The sequence below is a fragment of the Ascaphus truei genome, chromosome 1, assembly GCF_040206685.1.
Source record: "Ascaphus truei isolate aAscTru1 chromosome 1, aAscTru1.hap1, whole genome shotgun sequence".
Taxonomy (NCBI): domain Eukaryota; kingdom Metazoa; phylum Chordata; class Amphibia; order Anura; family Ascaphidae; genus Ascaphus; species Ascaphus truei.
Window position 1 is genome coordinate 58,664,121 of NC_134483.1, and position 26,571 is coordinate 58,690,691.

Here is a 26,571-nt window from a genome sequence, read left to right on the forward strand (position 1 = left end):
AACCGGCGGTGGACATAATTATAGCCACTATACGAGATTTTATAACCACACAGGAAACACAGCTCACCGAAGTCAGGGTAGTTACCGACAAACCGGAACGAATGCCGGCACTTCTGGCAGCTATGAACTCTAGAAGCCCACCTCACGAGATTGTGCCCTCGGCAATTCCCCATCACCCCCAGATGTACCATGCCCAGGGGAAATCAGGAATAAAGCCAGAACAGTCTGCGGAGGGTCAACATACCGCTATGACAGACAACACACCGCGTAATGTCCCCAAGCTTGGTCTTCAGTATGTTACGTTCACCCCTACACAAGTTTCCACTCTGGTGTCTGGTCTACCTGACCCGGAGAAACAACCTATGCCGTTCTACAGACGAATGTGCCAGATACAGAAAACCTACGGATGCACCTGGCAGGATCTACAATCTCTCACGGAGATTAAATGCACCGACAGTTTCCTGCCACTAATGGCCCCGGCATTCGACCAAAGTCAGTCACAACCTATTGATACATACTCCTCGGGACTCACTTATTGTCAACAACTCAAACTCTGGGCCCAGGAAGCACTCACAGAGTTACAGGGCTCACTCCAAGAGATCACACAACAAACGGATGAATCAGTGGAACAATACGGCTCCAGGATCAGAATACTGTTCGAAGATCTTGGCTTTGCCACTCAAGCCAAGGCTCACCGTATGATCCTGACTAAGGCTTTCGTAGATGGACTCAATGAACAGCTGAAAGACAAAATTATGTCAATACGCCCAGATTGTATTGGGGGAACATTACAAGACGCTATATTAGTAGCTAAAGGGTTTGCCCGGTCACACGCAAAGGAACTGAAAGACAAAGGAAAAAAGAAAGCACTTGCTCTAATGATGCAAGAAAATGAATGCACAGATGCGGTTTTATGTCCATCTCTTACTACCTCGCCTCCCGCACCTGCTCCTTTCCCTCCACCGTCCGCCCCCGCCCCTTTCCAACCACCCAGTCCATACCCGCCCCCTCCTTTCCCTCCTTACCCACAGCCATACCCCTACCCTGCCCCTGCCCCGGCCTACGCACCTTTCTATCCACAACCCACCCCCCAACAAGGATACTACCCAAATAATGGGCCTCGGCAAGACAGGAGACAAAACGGAGGAGGCCGCAGCCAAGGCGGACCAACTTGCTGGAACTGTGGAATAGTTGGACATGTCAGGAGAGAATGCAGGAAGCCCAGACCAGACCAACTACCTGAGGGACCTCCACCCCGGTCCTGAAAGGGGGGACAACCTGGGACCGCCATGGCAGCAGTGGGGCAAACTGCTGTTTGTGGGAAAGTCACTCTCACAGTAGCAGAGGTCCCCATGGATTTCCTGGTGGACTCAGGGGCGTCCACGTCTGTTATATCCAAAAAATTGCTCCCCCCCACTATAGAACTTTCCGATGATTGGATGACATCAATGGGGGTAGAGGGAAAACCGCAAAACAGCCGCCTTACTGTTCCTGTACCTCTCGGACCGTTCTCAGAAGTCGCTGCTAGATTTCTGGTATCGAACACCTGCCCTCTAAATCTATTAGGGTCCGATATTTTACAAAGACTAAGGGCAAATATTTTATATGATGAGTATTGTGCTCATTGCACATTGCACTGAGTATTGCACTCAGACCATTGTGGCACCACCTCTTCTGTCAATCAGAGTCAGCATGAAGGGAGGGGGGGGGTGTCAATGCCCCTAGGATAGCCTGCTACAGCCTGTAGCTACAAAAAACTTACATGACAGGGGCAGAGAGGCAGCTGGACCAGCCATGGCTACACTAGTATTAAATATTATCATGTTTTATAGATATATGCAAAATATTTGCTCAGTTTTCATCTCCTAAAAATAAAGTGTGTGTATTATATATATATATATATATATATATATATACACATATATATATATATATTATTTTTTTTTGGTGTGTTGCTGACCTGAGGAAGCGGCGAACTCTGGAAAGCTTGTCCTATGATATAAATTGTTAGTGCAAATAAAAAAGGTATCACCTAATACTGATGAACGAATTTATTCTGCACTATCGCAACAGGACTTAGGCCACGCTTATAGTGCGCGCAGTGGTAACGCGACGAGTGACATCACCCGTCGCCGTTGCCACTAGTGAAAGTTGTAATTCGCTTTGCGGCGACATTGCGGGCGACCAGGTCATTGATTGGTTCAGAGTGTGGCGACAGCCTCTGAAAAATCAAATTTGACCGGCTTCCAAATTTTGCGTCGCTCCATCGCATCGCGCTTACTATAAGCGCACGCGACAGCATCAATACATTTGTTTTCGGGCGACGTTGCGTCGCCGTCACTAAGCGCAGCCTAACACAGATATAGATATATATATATATACCCACAAACACACACACACACACACACAGACAGATCTCTACAGCAGGAGACAGCAGCGGTTTTTAACCATCTCCGCGGTGCCGAGATCCGGATCCTGTGCAGACACCGCGAGTCTGCTGACTGTCTCAGTGTGAGTGTCCGTTTCCCCTTGCCAGTGCCCAACCCTATGGCGGTTTCTATACAAATCTGTTGATAGGTTGTTTTCATGTTTGTTTTTTTCTTTCATGTTTTTTATATAAATTTTACTGTACTTGTATGCTGTGCAGCTTAGGGTTTAGTCACCATCAGGTGTTCTCCTTGGTAGTACTTAGCCGTCCAGCTGCACAGCTGTTCTGAGGTGGGGTTGGATCCCCTCAGTTTTTGTGTATTTTTATTAAATTACCTTCCACTAATCCCTGGTGCGCATTTGTGCATTTTTTATTATCTTGTATTTCAGGGTGCCTTCCCCCTTTCTAAAGGGGGTTCACCTAGATTTGAGAGTTTCTGGGGAGACGCTTTATGTACATGCTGCAAAGGGATCATCCACACCATCACACAGCACGAGCGCTGAATATCCTGTTTTTTCTACCTTCAGATCTCTACAGTATCTCTATACATCCATCCATACATACATAGATATAAATATATATATTTTTTAATTTGGTTTAAAATGTATAAAGAATAAAATACCATACGAAAACAAATAAAAGGACAACTCCAAAAAATTTAAGCAAATAGAGTTTTATTTAATCTAAAGTCACATTTTGATAACGGATTTCTATGAGACGGTTTCTGCAGCAATTAAATTGTAGTACTGTTAGAAAAGCATATGTTTAAATAGTTTATGTTTGACATAAAATTCTCTAGAAAAAAGTCGGTAGACACTGATTGTTCTTCTTTGATGAACCACTGAAGTGAAGTAGCAATGAATCATATTTTACTCCTCAATATTCTTTAACTGCTTGAGATTCGGTGAAACCTAAAACATGAAAAATGTATGTGATATTATATTCCACAATGACAAATAGATCTAAATGTTTTTCTTTCTTTCACGTTACGAAGTGATGCAAACATAGATGTTGTGAATGTATACTATGATCAGCTGGGTGAATAGTTTGATTTCCTGCTTTTACCTACTTTTAATGTTAAAAGGCTAGCTAATGCTGCGGCTTGTCGTGATTAAGTTCTTGCTATGATTTATTGCACTATTATTTATTTTATATATATATATATATATATATATATATATATATATATTATATTATACATATACTGTATATATATATTATTTATTATATATGCCTTTCTACTGCGATCAACCAGGACAAAGATAAATGAAGAGTTGGAGCTGATAAAAAGTCAACCAACATATTCCAATTCCTTGTTGGAATAATTCACTTGCCTTTTTGTACCAGCTGCATGTCTTTAGTTCTCTGCAAAATGATTCCCTACACAAACTGCTCTAGCCATGAGTGGGAAGTACTGATGATGCGAGTAGCACCCCATGCTGCACATAACTGTGGTGAGATGCAGCAGCAGCTTGCGTGAGGCGGGGACGGTACTGGTTGTAGCAAGGATTAGATAAGGAATGCCCTGAATGCTGTTAGCCAGCAGGAACTATTATGTTACCCTGATAAGTGATGAGAGAACGGTCACTTCCAGTTGAAGAGAAAATTGCTTATGCTTGCGGTGTGTTGAGAGGGGATAGAATCCCAAATTATACAGATCACAGCATTTGTGAAACGAATCTGTCACCGCTATTGCAATAACAGGCAATCAATTCTCCCCCACCCGTGTTGGTGGGAGGAGATAGAGATAGAAAAAAGAAATACTGTGGCATATACACGTTGCCTGAATTGTACATTTGTCTTTCCTCAAGCTGCAAAACAGTGATTTTTAATAAATAAAAAATTAGAATTTGCAATGCGAATGAGTAAAAGCAAAAAGCCCATACAAAAAAAAGGTGCAAAATCTGCATTAAGGGAGCAATGTATGCAATAGTATACATGTGTGTTTTTTAAATTAAACTCTTAATGCCATTTGTAATGAATTTTAATATACTAAGCATCATTTGATTTCTATACCAGGCTGTAGCCCACCTCCCCAGCAATACAAGATTTGTTGCAACACTTTCCTGTTTGTGATCATTTGTTACCAATATTTCCAGCAGTTTGAGCTGAAACAATAGACAATATTACCTTAATAATATACATACATTGTAAGTATATTAATAAATATATATATATATATATATATATTGTATTTACCTAATTTTAAGACCTATATATATATAAATAATATGAATATATATGTTATAATAATATCTACACTCATGTGAAAAAGAAAGTGCACCCTCTTTGAATTCCATGGTTTTACATATCAGGACATAATAACAATCATTTGTTCCTTAGCAGGTCTTAAAATTAGGTAAATACAACCTCAAATGAACAACAACACATGACATATTACAGCGTGTCATGATGTATTTAACAAAAATAAAGCCAAAATGGAGAAGCCATGTGTGAAAAACTAAGTATACCTTATGATTCAATAGCTTGTAGAACCACCTTTAGCAGCAATAACTTGAAGTAATCGTTTTCTGTATGACTTTATCAGTCTCTCACATCGTTGTGGAGGAATTTTCTTTACAACGTTGCTTTAGTTCATTGAAGTTTGTGGGCATTTGTTTATGTACAGCTCTCTTAAGTTCCCGCCACAGCATTTCAATCGGGTTGAGGTCTGGACTTTGACTGGGCCATTGCAACACCTTGATTCTTTTCTTTTTCAGCCATTCTGTTGTAGATTTGCTGGTGTGCTTGGGATCATTGTCCTGCTGCATGACCCAATTTCGGCTAAGCTTTAGCTGTCGGACAGATGGCCTCACATTTGACTCTAGAATACTTTGGTACACAGAGGAGTTCATGGTCGACTCAATGACTGCAAGGTTCCCAGGTCCTGTGGCTGCAAAACTAGCCCAAATCATCAACAATCCACCACCGTTCTTGACAGTTGGTATGAGGTGTTTGTGCTGATATGCTGTGTTTGGTTTTCGCCAAACGTGGCGCTGTGCATTATGGCCAAACATCTCCACTTTGGTCTCGTCTGTCCAAAGGACATTGTTCCAGAAGTCTTGTGGTTTGTTCAGATGCAACTTTGCAAACCTAAGCCGTGCTGCCATGTTCTTTTTAGAGAGAAGAGGCTTTCTCCTGGCAACCCTTCCAAACAAACCATACTTGTTCAATCTTTTTCTAATTGTACTGTCATGAACTTTAACATTTAACTTTTTTACAATTTCTCTGAGCATTGCACGGTCTGACCTTGGGGTGAATTTGCTGGGACGTCCACTCCTGGGAAGATTGGCAACTGTCTTGAATGTTTTCCACTTTTGAATAATCTTTCTCACTGTAGAATGATGGACTTCAAATTTTTTGGAAATGGCCTTATAACCCTTCCCAGATTGATGGGTAGCAACAATTGCTTCTCTAAGATCATTGCTGATGTCTTTCCTCCTTGGCATTGTGTTAACACACACCTGAATGCTCCAGACCAGGAAACTGCTAAAACTTCGGCTTTTATAGAGATGGTCACACTTGCTGATGATCAATTAATCAAGGGCATTTGATTAGCAGCACCTGTCTGCTACTTAGTATCTTAATTCCTATGGAAGCAGTAAGGGTGTACTTAGTATTTCACACATAGCTTCTCCATGTTGGCTTTATTTTTGTTAAATAAATCATGACATGGTGTAATATGTCATGTGTTGTTGTTCATCTGAGGTTGTATTTACCTAATTTTAAGACCTGCTAAGGAACAGATGATTGTTATTATGTCCTGATATGTAAAACCATAGAATTCAAAGAGGGTGTACTTTCTTTTTCACATGACTGTATATTATATATATATATATATATATATATATATATATATATATATAAATATATATATATATATATGTATATATATATTATATCTAATATACAGTCATGTGAAAAAGAACGTCCACCCTCCTTGAACTCTATGGTTTTACATATCAGGACATAATAACAATTTTATATATATATATATATATATATATATATATATATATATATATATATATATATATATATATATTGTAATATATACATTGTGAAAAGAAGTTTCAGTGTGCGCAGTTCCTTATCAATCTTCTCTCCAAATCTAAACTTCTCCTTCCTGCTGCTCCCAGTCTCCCGTGATCAGCGGGGCAACTACATACACATTAACACACAAATGGGGCGCAAAAAAAGAACAAACAAAGATTAATAAATTCAATAAAATGTTTTATAAATTGACTCATAAAAACATATAGCTCAAAATAAAAGACATGATCTGATATGATCACAAAAGATCAAAAAAAAAAACCACAAGGCTCGTGGTATAAATACCACCACTCCAGACAGAACAAACAAATGCCTTAAGATGTAAAAAGGAGAAAAAGAAAGTCCAGCTGCCAAAAAATTAAAACCTTATTTCCTTAACTTCTGTATGTGAGTGTCCTCGTGGAGCGGCTCCGCTGCGTCCGGGTTACGTCGTCATGTGTCTCCATGCGCAGCTATGATCTCACCACTCTACGCGTTTCGTGTCGATTGGACACTTCTTCAGGAGGTGATTGGATGGTCCCGTGGTTACACTTAAGTACCCTGGCTTACTAATATATATCAGCCAATCAGAACCATACCGCATATTAAACTAACAAGCCGTCCAATAGGCTAATACGGCCAAGTTGATACAGTAGGACACTGTAATACACACAATGCGATGACATACAATGACAAAAATACAATAAAAAAATTACTCATATAAACAAATCTCTGACATGACATAAAAAATGAAAAAAAAATATATATATATATATATATATATATACCTCCAAAAACGAACAATGAACAAAAGTTTCCATAAATGTAATATAAACAATGATTGTAGGAATAAACATTAAAATCTTGATGACAATTCCTACATTCATTGTTTATATTACATTTATGGAAACTTTTGTTCATTGTTCGTTTATGGAGGTATATATATATATATATATTTATTTATTTTTTCTCATTTTTTATGTCATGTCAGAGATTTGTTTATATGAGTATTAATAGTTTAGTTTAATATGCAGTATGGTTCTGATTGGCTGATATATATTAGTAAGCCAGGGTACTTAAGTGTAACCACGGGACCATCCAATCACCCCCTGAAGACGTGTCGAATCGACACGAAACGCGTAGAGTGGTGAGATCATAGCTGCGCATGGAGACACATGACGACGTAACCCGGACGCAGCGGAGCCGCTCCACGAGGACACTCGCATACAGAAGTTAAGGAAATAAGGTTTTCATTTTTTGGCAGCTGGACTTTCTTTTTCTCCTTTTTACATCTTAAGGCATTTGTTTGTTCTGTCTGGAGTGGTGGTATTTATACCACGAGCCTTGTGGTTTTTTTTTTTTGATCTTTTGTGATCATATCGGATCATGTCTTTTATTTTGAGCTATATGTTTTTATGAGTCAATTTAGAAAACATTTTATTGAATTTATTAATCTTTGTTTTTAAAAAAAATTTGCGCCCCATTTGTGTGTTAATATATACATTGTAGCTGCTGAGTTACACCGACTGTAGGATTGATTGAAACTGAAAGGCAGCCATTTAGTAAACTCTAGGAAGCAGGATCTTTGCTGTTCGATTACGTGTGAACGAATTGATCAGCAGCTTGGGCAATTCGTTTTCAATAAAAGTAATCAATTAAAACAGAAATATATATTATTTTTTTTTGTGAAGAGCCATATGGATTGCCTCTTCAGCATCACAATTGAAACACAAGATTGGTTCTTACAACATTTCATTTTTAATAAAAAGCTCTGGTATTTATGCTAAATCTCACATACAATACAGCATGTGAGATTAATATCATAAAAAGAGGAGATCAAAAATTCTCCGTTTCTTCCCCAAACAAAATCAATTATGAAATTCCCTGCTCCCCTACAGTCATCAGATAAATCAATAGATATTGATTAAGAAAATAATTGCACATAGTCTAACATTCATAGTTTTTCTAGTCTGACAAGTTTAAGGCAGAAATTGTGAAATCAGCTTTACTGAAAGACTTTCAATTCAGCCAACTTTGCTTAGATGAGTTTTGATTGAAGATTAATTACTGAACACCAAAATGTTTTATTTGAACATCGCTAGCAATAAAATTATTTCTATACAAAGCTACAACCTGCAGTAGGGAGCATTAAGAAATACTTTTGATGAGACTGTAGCTCATGGTAGTTCACTCAAAAGCCATTATTGCAATCGTTCCTGTTTCATTAAAGCCCACTGTAAAATACAGAACCAGCAGAATACAGTGATATCAATCTTGCGTTCACTGATTGAAAATGGGAAAAACTGAATTCCATGTGCTTTTTGGTAGAGAATGGTAATAATCGTCAAAATAATAAATATGTGACACCTAAAGAGACACTTTCATGTTGTCAAACTATTACTTGGGCTACTATTAATGGCCACAGAGTCAGGGACCAGCAATGCATTTCAAAGTCCCTCCGGTCCTATCAAAAACACATTCAAGTGACATAGAAGAAACCTGATCCATTTTAATTCCAGATACTCACAGCAAAGTCACAGCCGGTGCATTTCTTTATATCATCTACGGAAAAGCCTTCCACGATTTCAGTCAGAGTTAGACCACTTTTTCTGTCCACATCAAAGACGGCCTATTATATATAAAATATATCAATACATCATGTAAATAAACTACTGGTTATTGTCAGATGGGCGGCTGTCAAACTAAATGTCAGTAAGGATGTCAATAGAAATCAATTCTTTTTCCAGTAAACAATATTTAATAGGAGCTGGGACATTGATGAAACGAAATAATAATCTTTTCATCTTCGATACTGGTCTGGCTATGGGAATAATATTACTGATATTACATCATTATCGTACAGATTGGAGCCGGACACTAGCATCTGCCGTTTAACATATATAAACTATAGTTATTAGGTACACACAAACATAATAACGAGAAAGTATATAGTGAAATTTTTTTTTTTTTTTACCTCTTTTTATCTACATTGTGGGGCTATATTTTCACAACCGAAAATCAATCCCCTAATGCTGCAATTAGGAATTCTAAAACCTATTTGTTTTTCTATTTTGGTTACGCTCATAATATTCCGTTTTGTATTAGCCATTTAATAATACAGCCTTATCTTTATTGTTCTTTTAATCATCTATGACAAGTAAAACATGCAGTAAATATAATGTTATATTAAATGTTATATGGTGCTCACAGAGTTCCTGTACTACAGATGATGCTTTTAATTACAGGCTTGAAAATGTAACAATTAAAACATATTAGGGTTAGTTTGTTTATATTGATCACACATTTAAAAAGTTATGGTGGGTAAAAAAAGGGACAAATACCCTCTACAGCACAGGGTACAGCAAATAAAAATATCACTTGTGAGCACTCTAAGACCCGTCTGAGAAATGTGAATGTGCTCAGAAGTGATATTTTTATTTGCTTTATATTAATCAGATTTGATTTCCCCCCTCTGCATTAATATGGGTTCAGGCCCATTGCATTGGTGATAGTCAGCTTACATGACCCCTGGGATGCTTGTAAGATTTATTTGCAGATGTGTAGGCCATATATGGAGTGGGGATTTAACTTGATCAGATTATGGATTACATACCGTAGATCTTGTAAAACATTTTGAACATTTAGATGAAACAGTGCAAGGGGACAAACATATACTTGGGTGTAAACAGCTTAATAGTACTAGTCAGAATAAGAAAAAAATAAGAGGTTTACCTTCTCTGTAATAATACGGTCAACGCACTGTTTCCCTGTAAGTGGAAGGTTGCATTGTTCCAAAATCTTGTGTGCGCCGCCCTATAATGAACCAGAAGCATGTGTATTACTGTTTGGAAACAATTCAGATTTTCACAACATGGAACTTGTTTTGCATCATGTTGTTCCGTAGACTTACAGTACTTACAGTTTCAATAAAATAATAAACCATGACATTTCTGAGTTCATGGTGAATTATTTTAAATAATGCAATGGTTCTGGCCTTCGGTTAACGAGTGACATGTACACTTGTAAGGGATATTGTATACTTATTTGAAATATACTATACATATGTATAACTGCCCATGTAAGTAAAGCCAGACCTTGGTATACATTTTAGTTCAGTATTATTTGAATATCATAGATCTGTCCTATTCATACGGGCTCACTGGTGTATTTATCATTGTAAGTGATGAGGTAGTGTAGGCCAGATAAGATGAGGTAGCCATGTCTTATTTATGTTGCCGTTCCACTATTACCTGTGTAATTATTATTGTATGTATGTAAGGAGGTAGGGTAATTGTCAACTCAAACCCAGGGAGAGAGATACCACAAAGTAAGATGAGAAAGGCACAGTACATTTTAAGAGAGATAGCCAAGAGGTCCTGACCTCCCCCAATACTTTGACTTAAATGAATGAGTATTACCCAGATGATACCCTCTTAATATTACAACAGATCTTTTCTACATGCAGATCTGATCCTATTAACAATACATCACTAACCTTAGTTTAAATATGAAGTTGATATTCAGAGGTCTTACATTTGTTAATTATTTGTTTTACATTTGTTTGCACAACTAGAGTTCATTGTATTTTACAGCGATCTCAAAACTAACACAGAAATGGAGCATCAGTAAAGTCCATATTTACATCAATATGACAACAAGATCATTTGCAAAACCAACCGTATGCAAATGCCTCCCTTTAATTGTAACTACACATATGAGAAAAGAGACTTAAAATAACAAATGGAGGTTTCATCTGTGGTCCCCCACTAGTACATGAGAATGCCTCTTGGTATACAATGTAGTTATCTTCCCATACTGGAGGGGTACTCCACTCCAATCCGCAAGACCCCCCCCCCACCCTCCACCCAGTCAGGTTTTCAAGATATCCCTGCTTCTGCACAAGTGGAGCAGTCTTCCACTGAGCCACTGATTGAGCCACCTGTGCTGAAGCAGTGATATCCTGAAAACCTGACCTGTCGGGGGGCTCTTGAGAATTGGAGTTGAGAACACCCGCTATACACAAGTCCCATCTTAAAGGAGCAATTCATTCACTTTTTCAAATTGTGTTTTTGGAACATAGGTTTGAAGCATATCCGGAGCTGAACCCCATTCATTTCAGCTCTGGGGACCCCCTTTTTCCTGAAATACAGGCCGCCAAAGTTTAAAGGTCACGTGGATCCATAGGAAGCCACACCTGATGACATCACTGCTTCCTATTGGACCGGAGGGTGCAGGAGCTTTGAAACTCTGCCTGTATGTGATCCCTGCTAGCCTACTGGAGCAGCTACCAGCACCTACTATGGACGTAAGTATGTCGGGAAGCACAGGGTGCCCGGAGCTGAACTGAAAGGGTTCAGCTCCAGAGACCCCCTGCTTCAATGCTATGTAGCTATCTAAAAAAAAAAATGGGGGGAGAAAACATTTGCTTGGATTGCCTCTTTAAGAGTAACATTTGTGTGTGGTACCAAGGAAACTACCAAGACAGAACTGATGTACATGGATTCTCAACACAATGAATACTGTAGCTTAAGAAATACAACACTTCTTTTAACTGACTGGCCAGTGACAGACAAATCTCAGGAACCTTAATCAGAGCTATCAGTGACATTTGCTCTGTTCCTGTTTCATCGATTATTTTCAAGAAGCCAAAATCATTTCAGGAAGCCTAATCTTGCCTTTTTAATGCTAGATCATGCAGTGGTATTGGCACTTATAAATGATGTTATAACCCGTATGAAGATATTTGCCCTCTCGGCTTATCTACTTGTACAGGTATCCCAGAGAAAGTGTCTCCACTTATTCATTGTAGCGTTTTATTGTAAGAAGTCAAAATTGTACTTAAATTCTGTTTTTTTTTTTTTTTTAAATGTCTTATCAAGCAATTTGCCATAATAAAGTTGATAAAGAATGCCCATCTACTATAGGTTGGTCTAGATTGAATATAACTTTTCCTAGATTAAGGTAGGTAGTTAGATTTCATATCAATTTCACACATGTAACAAACATCATACAATGAAAATGTTACCAAAGGAGTGGTGCAAAACTAGATACATTTTACCCTGAAACAAAACGGTCTGTGTTTGCTGTGGAAATTAGTTGCTTGTCCTTTCAGTTTCTAGGACACAAAATATCAATAAGATAAGTGTTTGTACAGTACAAAATGGCTTTATAAGTTTTCAAATAAAATACTGATCTCTATTTTCGATTCAGCATTACTTTATAGTATAAACATGAGCAGGTATTAAGTCCACACTATAAACATGAGCAGGTATTAAGTCCACACTAACCATTGAAATATATAGATATTTGCTTTATAAAATTCAACAAATGGCATGACGTTTGCCATTTTGGTGAATGAATTATGAGATGTGAAGGAAAACATAAGAACAATATAGTGGTAAACTCAATTAAAAGTTTCTTAGTTGTACCAATCAGTTTACTATAAGGCACATCCTCTTCCATCTTGAATATCTGCCTGTGACTGTTTAGGGGATTCCTGCTTCTCAATGTGTCCCCGTCACCCCTGTTCTCCCTGCCTCTGACCTTCCTCCTCCGCCTCCTCGTTCATCTCTCCCTTCCTCCTCCCGCACCCGTTCCTCTGCGCCCTGTCCGGACGCACGCCCAGCTGTCACGCGTGTTCCCCGCAAGGTGCGCGCTTATCCCCAAACTCCTGATTCCGCCCGCGGCACTCATCGCTCGCGGCGCCCCTCGATTCCCTCTCCTGCCACGTTACCTCCTTCAGCTGCTCCTCCTGCCCCGTCGCTGTCCTTGGCGAGCGCCCCTGCGGTGCGACGCTCCTCACGCTCCCTGGCACACACTGTGCACGCGCATCCAGCCCTTACAGAAGGCGCGCGCACACGCTCCACTTGTAGGTCTTCCCTGAGCCCTGGTTCCGCCCCTCATAGTGTGCAAGCCATTTCCCTGTCTGATCTACCTGTCTCCTCCCTTTCTTCTTCTGACCTATCTCTGCAACCCCTCACTCTAACCTCTGCTCCTCCTCTCTCTCCCATTGGTGCTCCCTCCTTTATAATCCATGTCTGTCCTCTAGCTCATTGCTCTGCATAGCTTCTTGTGACCCCTGTGTGTGCAGTCTCTATGCTTGGCTCTCCTGTCTCTTTCAGTGCTGGTTCCTGCCCCTGTTTACCTTTGGATCTCCCTAGCTTGAACTCTGCTTTGAATTGGATTACCCTGCTTTCTCCTGCCCTTGGACCCTGCATTCGGATACGTTTACGCTGCCTTCTCCTATCCTCGAACACTGGCTTATGGACTTGATTACGCTGCTCTCTATTACCCCTGAACTCTGGCACACGGACATTACTATCCAAACTCTCATACCCAGGACATTGCAAGTATCTGCTAACCTTTTCTCAAAAGGCCCGGCAACGCACTACCACACTCCGGGCATGCCCTCACTGCTGTGGGTGCGTGTTATAACCTTACCCACCTCAGTACTGGGGACTGGCCAGGTCTGCGGGCATACAGGCATTACACTGCCCCACTAATACCAATTATGCACCAATTACAATATTTCATATATACTTTATGATTTTTTTGCAAACTAAATATCAACACTAACAGTTTGTTGCCAAATTGTCATCTCATTCCAAATGATAAAATGGCAATCTAGAAGCTATAACATATTTAATTAAATTCTAAATATCCAAAATGCACACTCATGAGTAACACAATTTTGATGACCGTTCCTCTCCCTCAGCGTAATGGTCTATGACCGAGCTCCGATACTCATAGCTGGAATATGGTAGCCGAGGTTTCAGGGACTACCTCTTCCCCAAGGCATTTTAAGCATTTCCTTATAAGGAAACAATGCAAGCCATGAAACGCATGTGGGTAGTAGTGGTCTCTGAAATGTCAGCTGATACCATATTCCCGTGATGAGGCCTGGAGGGCCAGAGCATGATCATGCTTAGGTGGACAACCAGTTACCTGGATATGCCCAGAAGTATATTACTCTTGTGAATGCATTTAAGATATTTTGAATATGTTTAATTTAATAAATACCTGTAATACACTATTGACGAATGCAGCATGGAAGTGCAGGATGGAACAAATAAACTGAAGACTGGCCTGACGGCTCCAAAGCCATGCGACATCTAGTTACAGATTGTATGTGTATTTTTTTGTTGCAAGAAATTTACCATAAGTTTTGCTCTTATATTTTGTTCTGGGAAAAAAAAAAAAAAAATGAACTGTGCACTCTTAAGTCATGTACTACTGTATGCACTCTTCAGTAATGTACTACTGCACTACTGTATGCACTCTTCAGTAATGTACTACTGCACTACTGTATGCACTCTTCAGTAATGTACTACTGCACTACTGTATGCACTCTTCAGTAATGTACTACTGCACTACTGTATGCACTCTTCAGTAATGTACTACTGCACTACTGTATGCACTCTTCAGTAATGTACTACTGCACTACTGTATGCACTCTTCAGTAATGTACTACTGTACTACTGTACGCACTCTTCAGTAATGTACTACTGCACTACTGTATGCACTCTTCAGTAATGTACTACTGCACTACTGTACGCACTCTTCAGTAATGTACTACTGTACTACTGTATGCACTCTTCAGTAATGTACTACTGTATGCACTCTTCAGTAATGTACTACTGCACTACTGTATGCACTCTTCAGTAATGTACTACTGCACTACTGTACGCACTCTTCAGTAATGTACTACTGCACTACTGTACGCACAATTAAGATGCATAGGCCCTTATGCTGTAATGAGCGAATAACAAAGTAATTGACTGTAATGGGGCTATCCGTGCAGGAGCGCCGGATCTGCACTATTCAAACTTTACAGAATAAAGGCCAAAGTGTGTATGCTGTTAAAATCTAAATAGCTACCCAAACTGATATAAGCAGCAAATCTTCTCCAAAAAAGTAATGCTCCTCTTCTAATAGCGGAGACCTACAGTAGGCGGCAATTCCTCCTTTTGATATCCAGAGAAACAACAATGGAAACAAAAAGAACCGTGGTCATCTTTACTCCCAATCTGACACCTTAGTATAAACTTTCTTGGAACTTTAGTACGTAAAGTTGTAATGGTAATTACACATACTCAGGAAATGCTCCTATAATTTATATAGAAAATAGTACCACTACTGTATGTAAGATTCAGACTGTGAAGTGAGAGGGAAGCTCAGATCTTTTTGTAAGGGTGACACTTTAACTGGTGTTTTGGTTCTAGCAAAATGTTGTGTTTTGGTTGTGGTTCTTTTGGTTATCGGTTTAATTAAAAAACAAACAAATTCCTCCAAAGTTCGACTTGGAGTTTGAATCGAATTCCCACACTGTTTAACTTGGAATTTGAATCAAATATCGAATCCAGGGAGTTCGAATTTCAAACCCAAAAGCACTATGTTTACTTTTTTGACTTTTTGTAGAGTCAACAATTACAATATGGAAACTTCACAACTTGGGGTTTCAAACCCAGTAAAACTTTCAGGATCTTAACGCACATGGCGTTTCCATATTATTTGTTAATGCAATATTATAATGAAGATAAAACATACAGTACATAGAGAATAGAGGATTGCTCTAGGTGTACAGGAAAAAAAAGTGTACAGCTGTATATGCACCTACGTAAGTGCATCAGGGGTGCGCTACGTATAGTATAAGCTATTCTGCATAAGAATGTATATAAATGACCAGATGTCACCCTTCAGATGTAAGCCGGTATCTCTTGCAAGTTCAAATGTCCCAGTCACACGACGTTGGAGAATTAAACTTGCCAGAGATACCGGCACCCCATACAGAGGCCTGTACCTTGAGAAGCAGGGGGTCCCCAGACCTGAAATGAATGCAGTTCTGGTCTGGAGAAGCCCAGCCTCAATAATGTAATTTAAATTAAAAACAGGCCAAAATTACCTTACCGGCTAACCGCTAAGGTAATTAAGGGGTTAACCACCACTAACCAGTTTGCTGGTGGTGGTAGAAGGGGTGGGTAAAGGTTATAGTTGCCGCAGGGTGGGTGGTAAGGTACCTTAACGGTAATGAAGGGGGTTAACCCCCACAGCCAGGCCTAACCACCCACTCTGGGGCAACTATCCCCTTCACCCATAATAAACGTTGTACTTACCCCTGTCAGGATGAAGGCCGTCCTCTTCTGTGGAACCAACAGTAAAATAAAATAACTAGCTACTGACCTGTAACCCCTTAATTGCCTTAGTGCTTATTAAATGCTATGGTAATTAAGGGGTTAACCTCACTAACCCCCCCCCCCACCCATCCCCCTCACCACCAATTCCGGGAAGCCTAACCACCTTCCCCCACCCCTTCTACCCCATCACCACACATAGAAATGGGCAAAAGCACTAGTTATTATCCTCATATTATTCTTCAAACACAATCCCGCTGATTTGTGGCGTCCCTCAGGCATCTGCCATCTCCCCGGTTTTATTCGATACAAATATGAAAGCACTAGGGGACATTATTCGTTAAAAAAAAATAATTCAGTTACATTAATACGCGGATGATATCCAGTTTGTCTGACATCTCCAAAGATCATCACTGTATACAGTAATTTCCTTACTGACTGCTCTAATTGGATGACATTGAATTGGCTACATCTTAATGCCTCTTAATCCGTGCTGCTCCTGATAGGCCCTAAAGCACAAACAGATGCTATGAGTAACGCCTTCAAAGATCTAATAATCAATATCTCAGCCATCCCAAGGAAAGAGACGGTGAGAAGCCTGGGAGCTATTATTGACACAGATGTCATTGATTAGCCTCATATTGAAACTATTTTGAAAAACTGTTACTTCCAAATCTATCGGCTGTGACAAAAACATAATATCAATGCCCTGCAGTTGGTGCAAAACGCTACTGCCCATCTTATAGAAGGCAAGTCAAGGAGAAACCACATCTCGTCAGTATTACAAGATTTACACTGGCTCCAGGTGGGGCCAACGGTTAATCTTATCTCCTTGGTATGTCTGCCTGAGTTGAATAGGCACAACTCCTCCCTTAATTATTAGTCATGCAAATCTGTTTAGAGTATTTAAGTCAGTCTATCTTGGCTGTGCCACATGGCTGTGTAACATGTTAAGTGTCACATATAAAGTGTCTGCGGAGTTAATATTGGAGTTACCATTAGATGTGAAGAATACAAGAGGAACTGGACTCTGCACCAACAACAACAACAACAACTCTGGAACTGCGAGAACTTTACATTCTAAATGCTCTGACAATTTCTACACATCTACAGGCATACCCCGGTTTAAGGACACTCACTTTAAGTACACTCGCGAGTAAGTACATATCGCCCAATAGGCAAACGGCAGCTCGCGCATGCGCCTGTCAGCACGTCCTTAACAGCAATACCGTCTCCTTACCTGTACCGAAGCTGTGCGCAAGCGGGGAGACTATAGAGCCTGTTACACATACGTTATTTACATCAGTTATGCATATATATGATGATTGCAGTACAGTACATGCATCGATAAGTGGGAAAAGGGTAGTGCTTCACTTTATGTACATTTTCGCTTTACATACATGCTCCGGTCCCATTGCGTACGTTAATGCGGGGTATGCCTGTATAGACTCAGTTTCTAAGAGGCTGCTTAATATTCAGTGCTACACTGCCCTGCCAGGCCTGATTTATACACCTTCTCTATCAACACCTACTGTACTCTTCCTATTTTCCAATACCTGGGAATTCTCTCCTCCTAAGTCCCTTCCTGCTTTATTCCCTCCCTACTGCTTTTGCTGTTTGCTATTTCCTCACTCCTTTTATAAACGTTTCTGTTCTTTCCAACTTCCCCACTCCACTCCTTCTATCCAGATTTCTTCATCTCCTCATCACCAATGCTTGTGCCCATACACTGCACCATTATTTACACACCTCTTTCCCAACATACTTCTTTACGCCTCAATAAAAAGGACCTGCACAAATCCTCTATTCACACCCTCTCTCTCTCTACTCCTCCTTCTTGCTGCTGGGGATATATCTCTCCTAATCATGGACCCAGCCATACACACACCTGCTCTCACCCCCACCTCCCTGCCACCTCTTCCCCTGCTAATGTTGTTAACCTATCTAATTTAATACTTACTAACCTTAAAACTCGCCTGACAAATCAAGTGTCGCAATAGCCTGCACTCATGGTTACTGTCTCACCCCCACAGTCACTCCTACCAATCATTGTGGCCCAGCACTGCCATCTACAGCACTAATTTCGTTACATGTTTTCTCTGTAAGTCATCCCAACATACCACTTAGATTGTAAGCTCTCCGGGGCATGGATTTCCTTTCCTATTATCTGACTTTGCTGCACTTATTGCATTATTATAATTCCCTGTACTGTGTTGTCTTTGTGAAGTGCTGAGTACACTGTTGGGACTTTATAAACAAAGATATACATCCATACATTTTAAGATCTTAATCCGTACGGTTGACTATACATGGACTAGAGCCGCCCCCCCCCCGCCCTCACCTCCCCACCCTTACCTTAAGAACCACCTAATCAGTAACATCCCCAATCGGGACCTTGGATCTGCCATCGCCCTTCAACTGATTGAGCCTCGGTTTAAGGTCAATAAATCTGAAGGGAGAGCCTTTTGAAGAACCGCCCCAAGACTGTGGAATAAGCTTCCTGCTGCTTTAAGAAATCAGGAAGCTTTAGCTCCATTCATAAAGTAATACAAACTTTGCCTTTTTAAACAAAACATTGCAAACTTTCTGCTTCTACACAATGCTGCTAAATAGCAAAAAACAGCAGGAACCCAGGAAATTTCCCAAGAAATGGACCACAAATTTGCGTGGGGCACCAAGACGCCACAGACAGCTTGTCTTTTTTTTTTGGCTTCCTATGTCTGCTCCCTAAACTCATGGGGAATAAGTGGCAGTAAAAAATTCACTGCAATCTTATTACCCCTTTAACCCACTAAAACACGTCACTGTTATTAGGTCCTACAGGAAACTGACTCAAACCAATTGAACAATCTCCCTACTCAATTTTTTTAAAGTTGGTGTGGAGAAAAGGGACATAGCTGGGTTGGCTATGGTACTAGGCAATTAGGTTACTGACCCATTGTGGACTGTGGAAATGGGCACTACAAGTGATTGAGCCAGCTCTGAGAAGCAGGATGGCCAGCTAAAACTGTATGATTGCCCACAGCACCAAAAAAAAAAAAATGTGGAAAAGTGCATATTATGCTGAATAACAGTTAACAAAGGGGGTTTGAGCTTGCTAAGATTGTGTATGTCTAATTATTATGCTGAATAATAAAGCAATACAGTACAAGGCATTACAATTATTGAATCCTGCATATTCCTATCACATATTGCCTTAAACTAGATTATGATAAGCACGGAAACAAGACAAGCATTCTGAAAATGAGCTAAGCGTTTCCTTAGCAACAGCACTGGCTGTACCCAAATAACATATCCATCTGCATTTAACTATTCAAGCACATACAGCAGGATTAAGTGCCAATGCTTCATTTCTCTTGGCTCTGTTTTTCTTGACTAATTTAGTACAGACTTGATTTTGCTTGTGATCTATGTCTCTTAGTTACCAAAATATTGTTTACAGTCCCACCTTTTGTGTTAGGATAAACTAGCATAACAAGCTGAAATATATACGGTTTCTTGGAACAAATATGCACTAATTAAAAATGATTTAGAAAGCTAAAAAAAAATGTATTGAAGGTACATTTGTATTATGATAGGAAAGACATTTACCAATTTGCTGTTAAATGGCTCTGCAATGCACGGGTTTTGGTATTAGGTTGGATGAAGGTAAAAAATAATTGACGAAGTGCTTTATGCTGCAATAAAGTTAGTTACAAATATTTCTTCATCTGATTTTATACTTGAATCTCTCGTTGGAGGGGATTTTAGCATATTCATGCAATGAAGACACGTAAAGGTGAAGCAAAGTCTGGGTGATTTCTGACATTTAGGAATACCTTCTCCTCTCTGATCCATATACTGTAAGCCACACATATGGAAGGCAGAAACAGTGAAATGTAACAACAGAATTAAAAAGGCAAGTCCAGAAGAGAAACCTCCGTCCTGATATCATATGGCCATCAGCAAAAATTATCCATTAAACTTGACAATGCTGTCATATTGTTTGCCAGTTCAATATTCACATCTTAAACTTGTTCAGTACTCAACCTACTCTGCAATATATTTTTTTTTGCCTCATATATTCACTCTTAAGGTGTCCATACGGTCCTTCATTTATAGAAAACACACACATATTCTATTTATATTTCCGTGAGTACTGTAGTGTAGTTACAGTATATAACTAATAGGTACACAATCAATAAAGCTCTGAGCCCTAGGTCAGTTATGGTGAACTATTTGAATGACAGTCTATTTGCTGAAAACTAAGCTTACCTTAAACAGACGTGTCAAAGAGGTTTGTTAGCCTTATTTTCTATTAGGGTGGTTGATCCTACAGTTATTCTGCTATTCTCTTGATACATACTTTGATCAAAGGAAGTGCAAACAATATCTGCTTTCCCTTCTACAGGTACCTGCCTCACTATATTTCAGTCCAACACTTCCTATCGCTTAAACTTTCTCTATCTCCAGGAAGAGTAAGAGGGCATTGAATTGATACAGCTAACAGTGTGCCGGTTCAGATGCCACCTAGCAGTGTGTGCCACAGGTTTGCCATCACTTCCCTAGACCCATTTACTCACTGCAGGGTATGTTGTCAGTTGTTATTTCTTGTAGAGTGAATATGGATACTTGGCATTTGAGTTGTGTGCAGAAATTGGAGTGAACCACAAATCCACTCTTGTCTGTGTTCCCTTTACATTTTTTACAACAGGCTGTCATTTTCCTGTGTGTTATGGTCAAAGAATAGAAGACTTGGCAAATCTAAAGACATAAACATATTATGGCCAGTCAGAGTTTTAAGTGTCTGGTTGCTGATCCATCTAACATAGTGCTTAATGTTACTATGCCATATTATTCTGCAATTCAGCTTGACTTCACTTTCTTTTATGCTATAGTATGTGAAATTGTGAAATAGATAAACTAACTTTGGTTCATAAAGTCCAGTATGCACAGTCAGCCATGGTGGCTGGCAGCAGATGGCAGGGGTGCTGCAAGCCCATTGGAATTTATCATGGGGTGAACACAAAGCCATCTGTTCTGCTGTCTTATTTTCCAATTGGCAAAGCAGTCACCTCACACACAGTGGCTTGTTTCATGACTTGCAACTTTCCAACCAAAGTCAATGCCACTAGCAAGCATCACAAAACAGCTTGTTTCCTAGGAAAGCAGAATTCACTTGATATCCCTGGTATTTACAGTACTGTGGTCCCATATGCAATCCATTCATGCACACTATAGTTATAGCAGCTTTCCACCCACAACTTGTGCATAGAAACAACATTTCTACTCAAATTAGGAACTTTCAAATTCTTAAAACCGTAAGCTTATAAAATTGTATTATTGATGCCAGTCAACGTTGCTCCAGGCAGCAGTGTCCAACATAATGGATAGACCATTTTTACCTTTAATGGATAAATCATTGTCCCCTTTAATAGATGAACCATTGTCACCTTTAATGGATAAAGCATTGTCCCCTTAAACAAAACCAATGCAAAAATATATTATAAACAGACCATTTAAAACATAACTGCAAAACAATGATTGGACAACAAATGCTGAAGTACTCAGAAAATACTAAAGGCGTCTGGAGGTACTGTTCTCTTTACAAAGGGCTTGTACCTAAACTGTTTCAGCTATCTTTCTTGTACTGTGGAAGAGGGATTTATCTTTCAGATCTGTTTTCTGTGCCAACATACTGTAACTACAACTACTTTATAACAGGCCATAACAAATCTGGTCCAGAGGTAGGAGTCAATTGTAAAACTCAGGCACCAGTATTTGAACTTATTCTAGCAACCCATATATTCCTGTAGGCTCTCAGGTGACTAATACAGATGACCCCTTTGACAATGCAGGCTTTTGCAATGACAATACAGACTCCTCCCCCCCCCCCCACCAATAATAATGCAGATCCTTACAATAACATTACACGTCCTACTGGTACATCCAACAATAAGTTCCATCCCACAACAACCTCCATGCACCCCAACGACCAATACACCACTCAGCTCCCTTAAGAACAACACAGAACCCAACCTCATGTCTATCTATCCCATAGAACCAGCAAGCCCCTAGGAGATGTGTGTCTAGAAAGACTGCAGTTGTGGTATAGAAGTCAATCATCCCTTTGCTTTCCAAAGTTGCACCATGTAATGTTGTGACTGACTGCTTTTCCACCACCATGGTTCTTCCCATACCAGGCCCAAGTGCCAAACATAACCACATAAAACGGCCATCTGTAACTCTCCAGCCTTGTATAACTTCCAGAGTCAGGTTTTAATTTTATTTACATACAGTTACTGTAGATCCTGTTCTCTGTGGCTCAGAATAAGTTCACAACATAAATATAAATAATGTTACTACCGCAAATAAATCTGCACTATTTGATTTTTCACAGGTAATTTTGATTGTGGATTAAGCTGCTATCCCGCATACACTTTTTAATCTAAATTTTTACAGAAGATGGGGCTTCTTCAGAGCTGAGCCATGCAATTTTTCTAAAGACACTGACCGTTTCAGTTGCCAGCATTTCCTTTCCCTTTAAGGAAAGCAAAATGGTTGACAAATCTTGCGGGTCGATGAGAAATTAGGAAGCCACAACCAATGATGTTGCGGATTCCTACTTAATAACGGCAGGTGTCATCTTTGCAAATCAAGTAAGTAAACGGGCAACTAAAACTGTCCCCTGTGCAAACAGAGAGCAGTTCCACTCCAGGGGACCCTCCTGGTTTGAATTTGATTTAAAAAAAAAATGATATCCAAAGAGGGCGGGTTTGTTGCTTTAATACAGTTATAGTGAGAAGTGTTTTTGTTTTTGCCCAGCCTCAGTGTGGACTTTAAGGGGCCTATTCACAAAGCAGTGATAAGTGGTTTAATGGTCAATAAATGCCCTTATTGAACGATACTGCCTGCTTTGTTATTCTCTAAACAGTGATAACACTGCAGTATCGCGCTACAATGGCTTTTTAACGACCATTAACAGCCAGAGCTTTTCTTTGCCAGTAACAGCTATTCACTAAACAGTGATAAGCTTATTGTCAGGATCAGTGATCCTCGGCGCGCTCCTCGCTTACCCCAACCCGCGACCGGGTGTTCCGCTTCTCCCGCCTCCTGCAGCACATCTCGCCTGCCGGCGAATACCAGCATAGGCGCGCGCGGACCACACTCTGTACTAAATGCCGTCCCCGCCACCAGGCTACGCTCGTGCGGTGACTCCCTCGTCACGCAGCGCACACCAGCTATGCGCGACACTCGCACACATGCGCAGAACCTTCCTTGCTCCTCTGCCTATAGTACACCTGTTGCTAATTCCTCTGCCTAGTATACACCTGTGCTGATTCTCTCCAGCCAACCACAACCAGGCATACAACTGAGTATGCTCTCCTCTCATTGCACAATCTCCCTTTACATGCTCGGCTGCACACTAGCAAATTGGCTGAGCATAAACCTTCCTATGAGCGAAGTGTTCACTGCTGTCTTGCCTCCACAGTCTTGCCGTGCTTCCAGATCCTTGTTCCTGACCTTAGCTTTTCCTCCGGACTCCGCTCTTCTGTTCTTCTGACCTCGGCTATGTACGACGATCCGCACATCTCCATCCTGAGCCGGCAAAGCACCTCGACGATCCGCACCTCTCCAATACTGACCTCGGCAAAGTACCACGACGATCCACACCTCTCCAATACTGACCTCGGCAAAGTACCACGACGATCCACACCTCTCCAATCCAAACCACGGCTAAGTGCCCCTTACGATCCACAACTCTCCAACACCGACCTCGGCAAGTATCGCTGACCATCCAGACCTCTCCTACCCCGACCCGGCTACCTCGACCAATCTACACTCCAGACGCGCCCTCACGGCTGTGGGTTGGTGTTATATCAAATCCCCACCTCGGCCTCACGGTCACGCCTTGTTTGTGGTGAGCGCATTGTTACACTTTTCAAACTTTAAAATATTGCCAGCTAAAGTTTAGCGCTAAAGATATTGTAAGATGCATAAAAGCATTTGGTTTATTATTTTGTTTCCTTCATTTTCTTCCTACCTAATTAATACCAATGGTTCCATTTGATTTTGTATAAAATTTTACTATTTGTGTTTTTGTTTTTTATTTCTAATAGTAGATGTATTTTCCTACATTAATAAATGTTTTTCATAATTGAATATATATATATTTATTATATAAATCATGGTTAATATGTATTCAAGATACTATGTACATTAACTGACACTGTCTGACTATTTTTTATAAAGTTTTGTATTTCCAAAGATATTTGCAACTGGATTTCTTATTGCACTTTATCAAGTTAATGCTCGCAATATTTAATCTGCTTGCAAAATGCAACAGATTGTGGTTTTGTGCTAAGTAATACACCCTTAAGAGGACTCCTACAAACACTGCCAGACAGTCTCAGTGCAAGCAACCTCAGACTAAGTGGCTGAGAGCTACGAAACGCGTAGGGTGGCTTGCACTCAGCTGTAACAGATCTTTACTTCCTGCACCCAGTCACACTCTCAGCCGCAAGGCTGAGCATAAGGAGTTACACCTGGGACTCTGATAAGTGAGATCGTGCTAGCCTGTGACATTTGAGACACTGATGCTTGTACTGTATGTCTCTCCAACAGCATTTATACGTGACCAGCCTTGGTATTGCAATAGACTGAGGAACAGCGGGGGACAGCCTCTCTGAAGCAGCGCGGTCGCTGAGCTCCATTCATTACTCCTAGCTGATATCATTTGGCAGTCTGTGGAGGAAAACGTGGCTGGTGAGAGATGCGGTTTACATCTTTTCCGTTTAGCGTTCCAGGTGACTGCGGCTGCCTAATAGGCTTTAGCAGCATTTGCTACGAAGGATTTCTGCTTACACGCACCTATTTTTAATTTGGCGCCAACAGCTGCAGTCACTGACGCCGGACAAGCGGTCTCACATGTACTCGGTTCTAGCGTTTTGTCTCTAGGATCCCAAAGCAGATAGAGTGATACTCCTTGTCGTCATTACATATAACAATGATCTTTGTTCAGGCTATGTGACTTGAGTATGTATTCATATCCATTTGATCCTGAATTCCAAAGGCATGCATGACCTCTATTAACATCCGTTCATTCACATCAATCAGTGGAATATTCAGAGGCTCAGTGTTCGTATTTCTTGCTCCATCCTTTGATCCATGCTGGGCATTATTTGAATCTCGCTTATCATACTATGAGAGATTTTGCAGAAAGTACAGGTAGGTGCCTTTTTTTCTGTTGTAGCCTGCTTGACTGCATGGAAATCTCAGATTGTGATTGGAGCAACTTTACCTGCCTCCCGCAGACCTATTTATGTAACCTTATCCCCTTTGGGGTATCCCTGGATTATTTTGCCATCTCTGGACCTCAGAGTTTATTGCTGGTTTGGGGTTCTGTTGCTTTTTTTAAAATTTCCCTTAGGGCTCCTTTGGCCTTTGTACTGTGCTTACCCTAGCCTCTAGCTTGCCATTCTTAGCCTTACAGCTGTTTTCTCCACATACATTTAGGCTTATGTTTTGTTCAGCACAGATTTTTATTTGAGGGAGGTTATATTTAAAAGGGTGTTAAGGGAGGTACCTTAGATCCATCTGGTCTTTGGGAATGAGCCAGAAGAAGGGGTTTATTCCCCAAACGTTACCCCCCCCCCATTCTCCTTTCACTCTTCCCCTTGTTTTTTTCTTCCTTCCCCTCCTTTCCCCTAGTCCCTTTCCCCTCCCTCCCCTTTCGCTGTACTTTATTTTGTAACACTCAGTTGCCTCTTTTTTCTTTTTTACAATTGAAACACCTAAGGGAGATTTGGTTCTGGTTACCGGGTGTAGGCTCTCAGGATTCTGTAGGCACCTGCTAGGTTCTCAACATTCTGAACTTCCGCTGATGGTAGTGGGGATAAACAGGACAGGTTTCCGTATCTTATTCTCTTTCTCTTTGGTGCAGCGCCTCCATCCAACAGGGCCTATCATGGATAGGTGCAGCAACTGCAGGTAGCCTCTCTT

At 40.4% G+C, this 26,571-nt stretch overlaps 1 protein-coding gene across 1 annotated transcript in view; it reads right to left on the reverse strand.

Annotated features, from left to right (window-relative positions):
* Positions 1 to 3,085: 3,085 nt before the first annotated feature.
* The window catches only part of OXCT1 (3-oxoacid CoA-transferase 1), a 227,914-nt gene continuing 204,428 nt past the window's right edge, over positions 3,086 to 26,571 (reverse strand). Inside the window, exons 15-17 of the mRNA XM_075588804.1 lie at positions 10,193 to 10,273; positions 8,988 to 9,089; positions 3,086 to 3,339 (exon numbers count right to left, since the gene is read on the reverse strand). Coding sequence (XP_075444919.1) covers positions 3,298 to 3,339; positions 8,988 to 9,089; positions 10,193 to 10,273 — 225 coding nt within the window. The 3' untranslated portion in view covers positions 3,086 to 3,297. The remainder of the gene's footprint in view (positions 3,340 to 8,987; positions 9,090 to 10,192; positions 10,274 to 26,571) is intronic.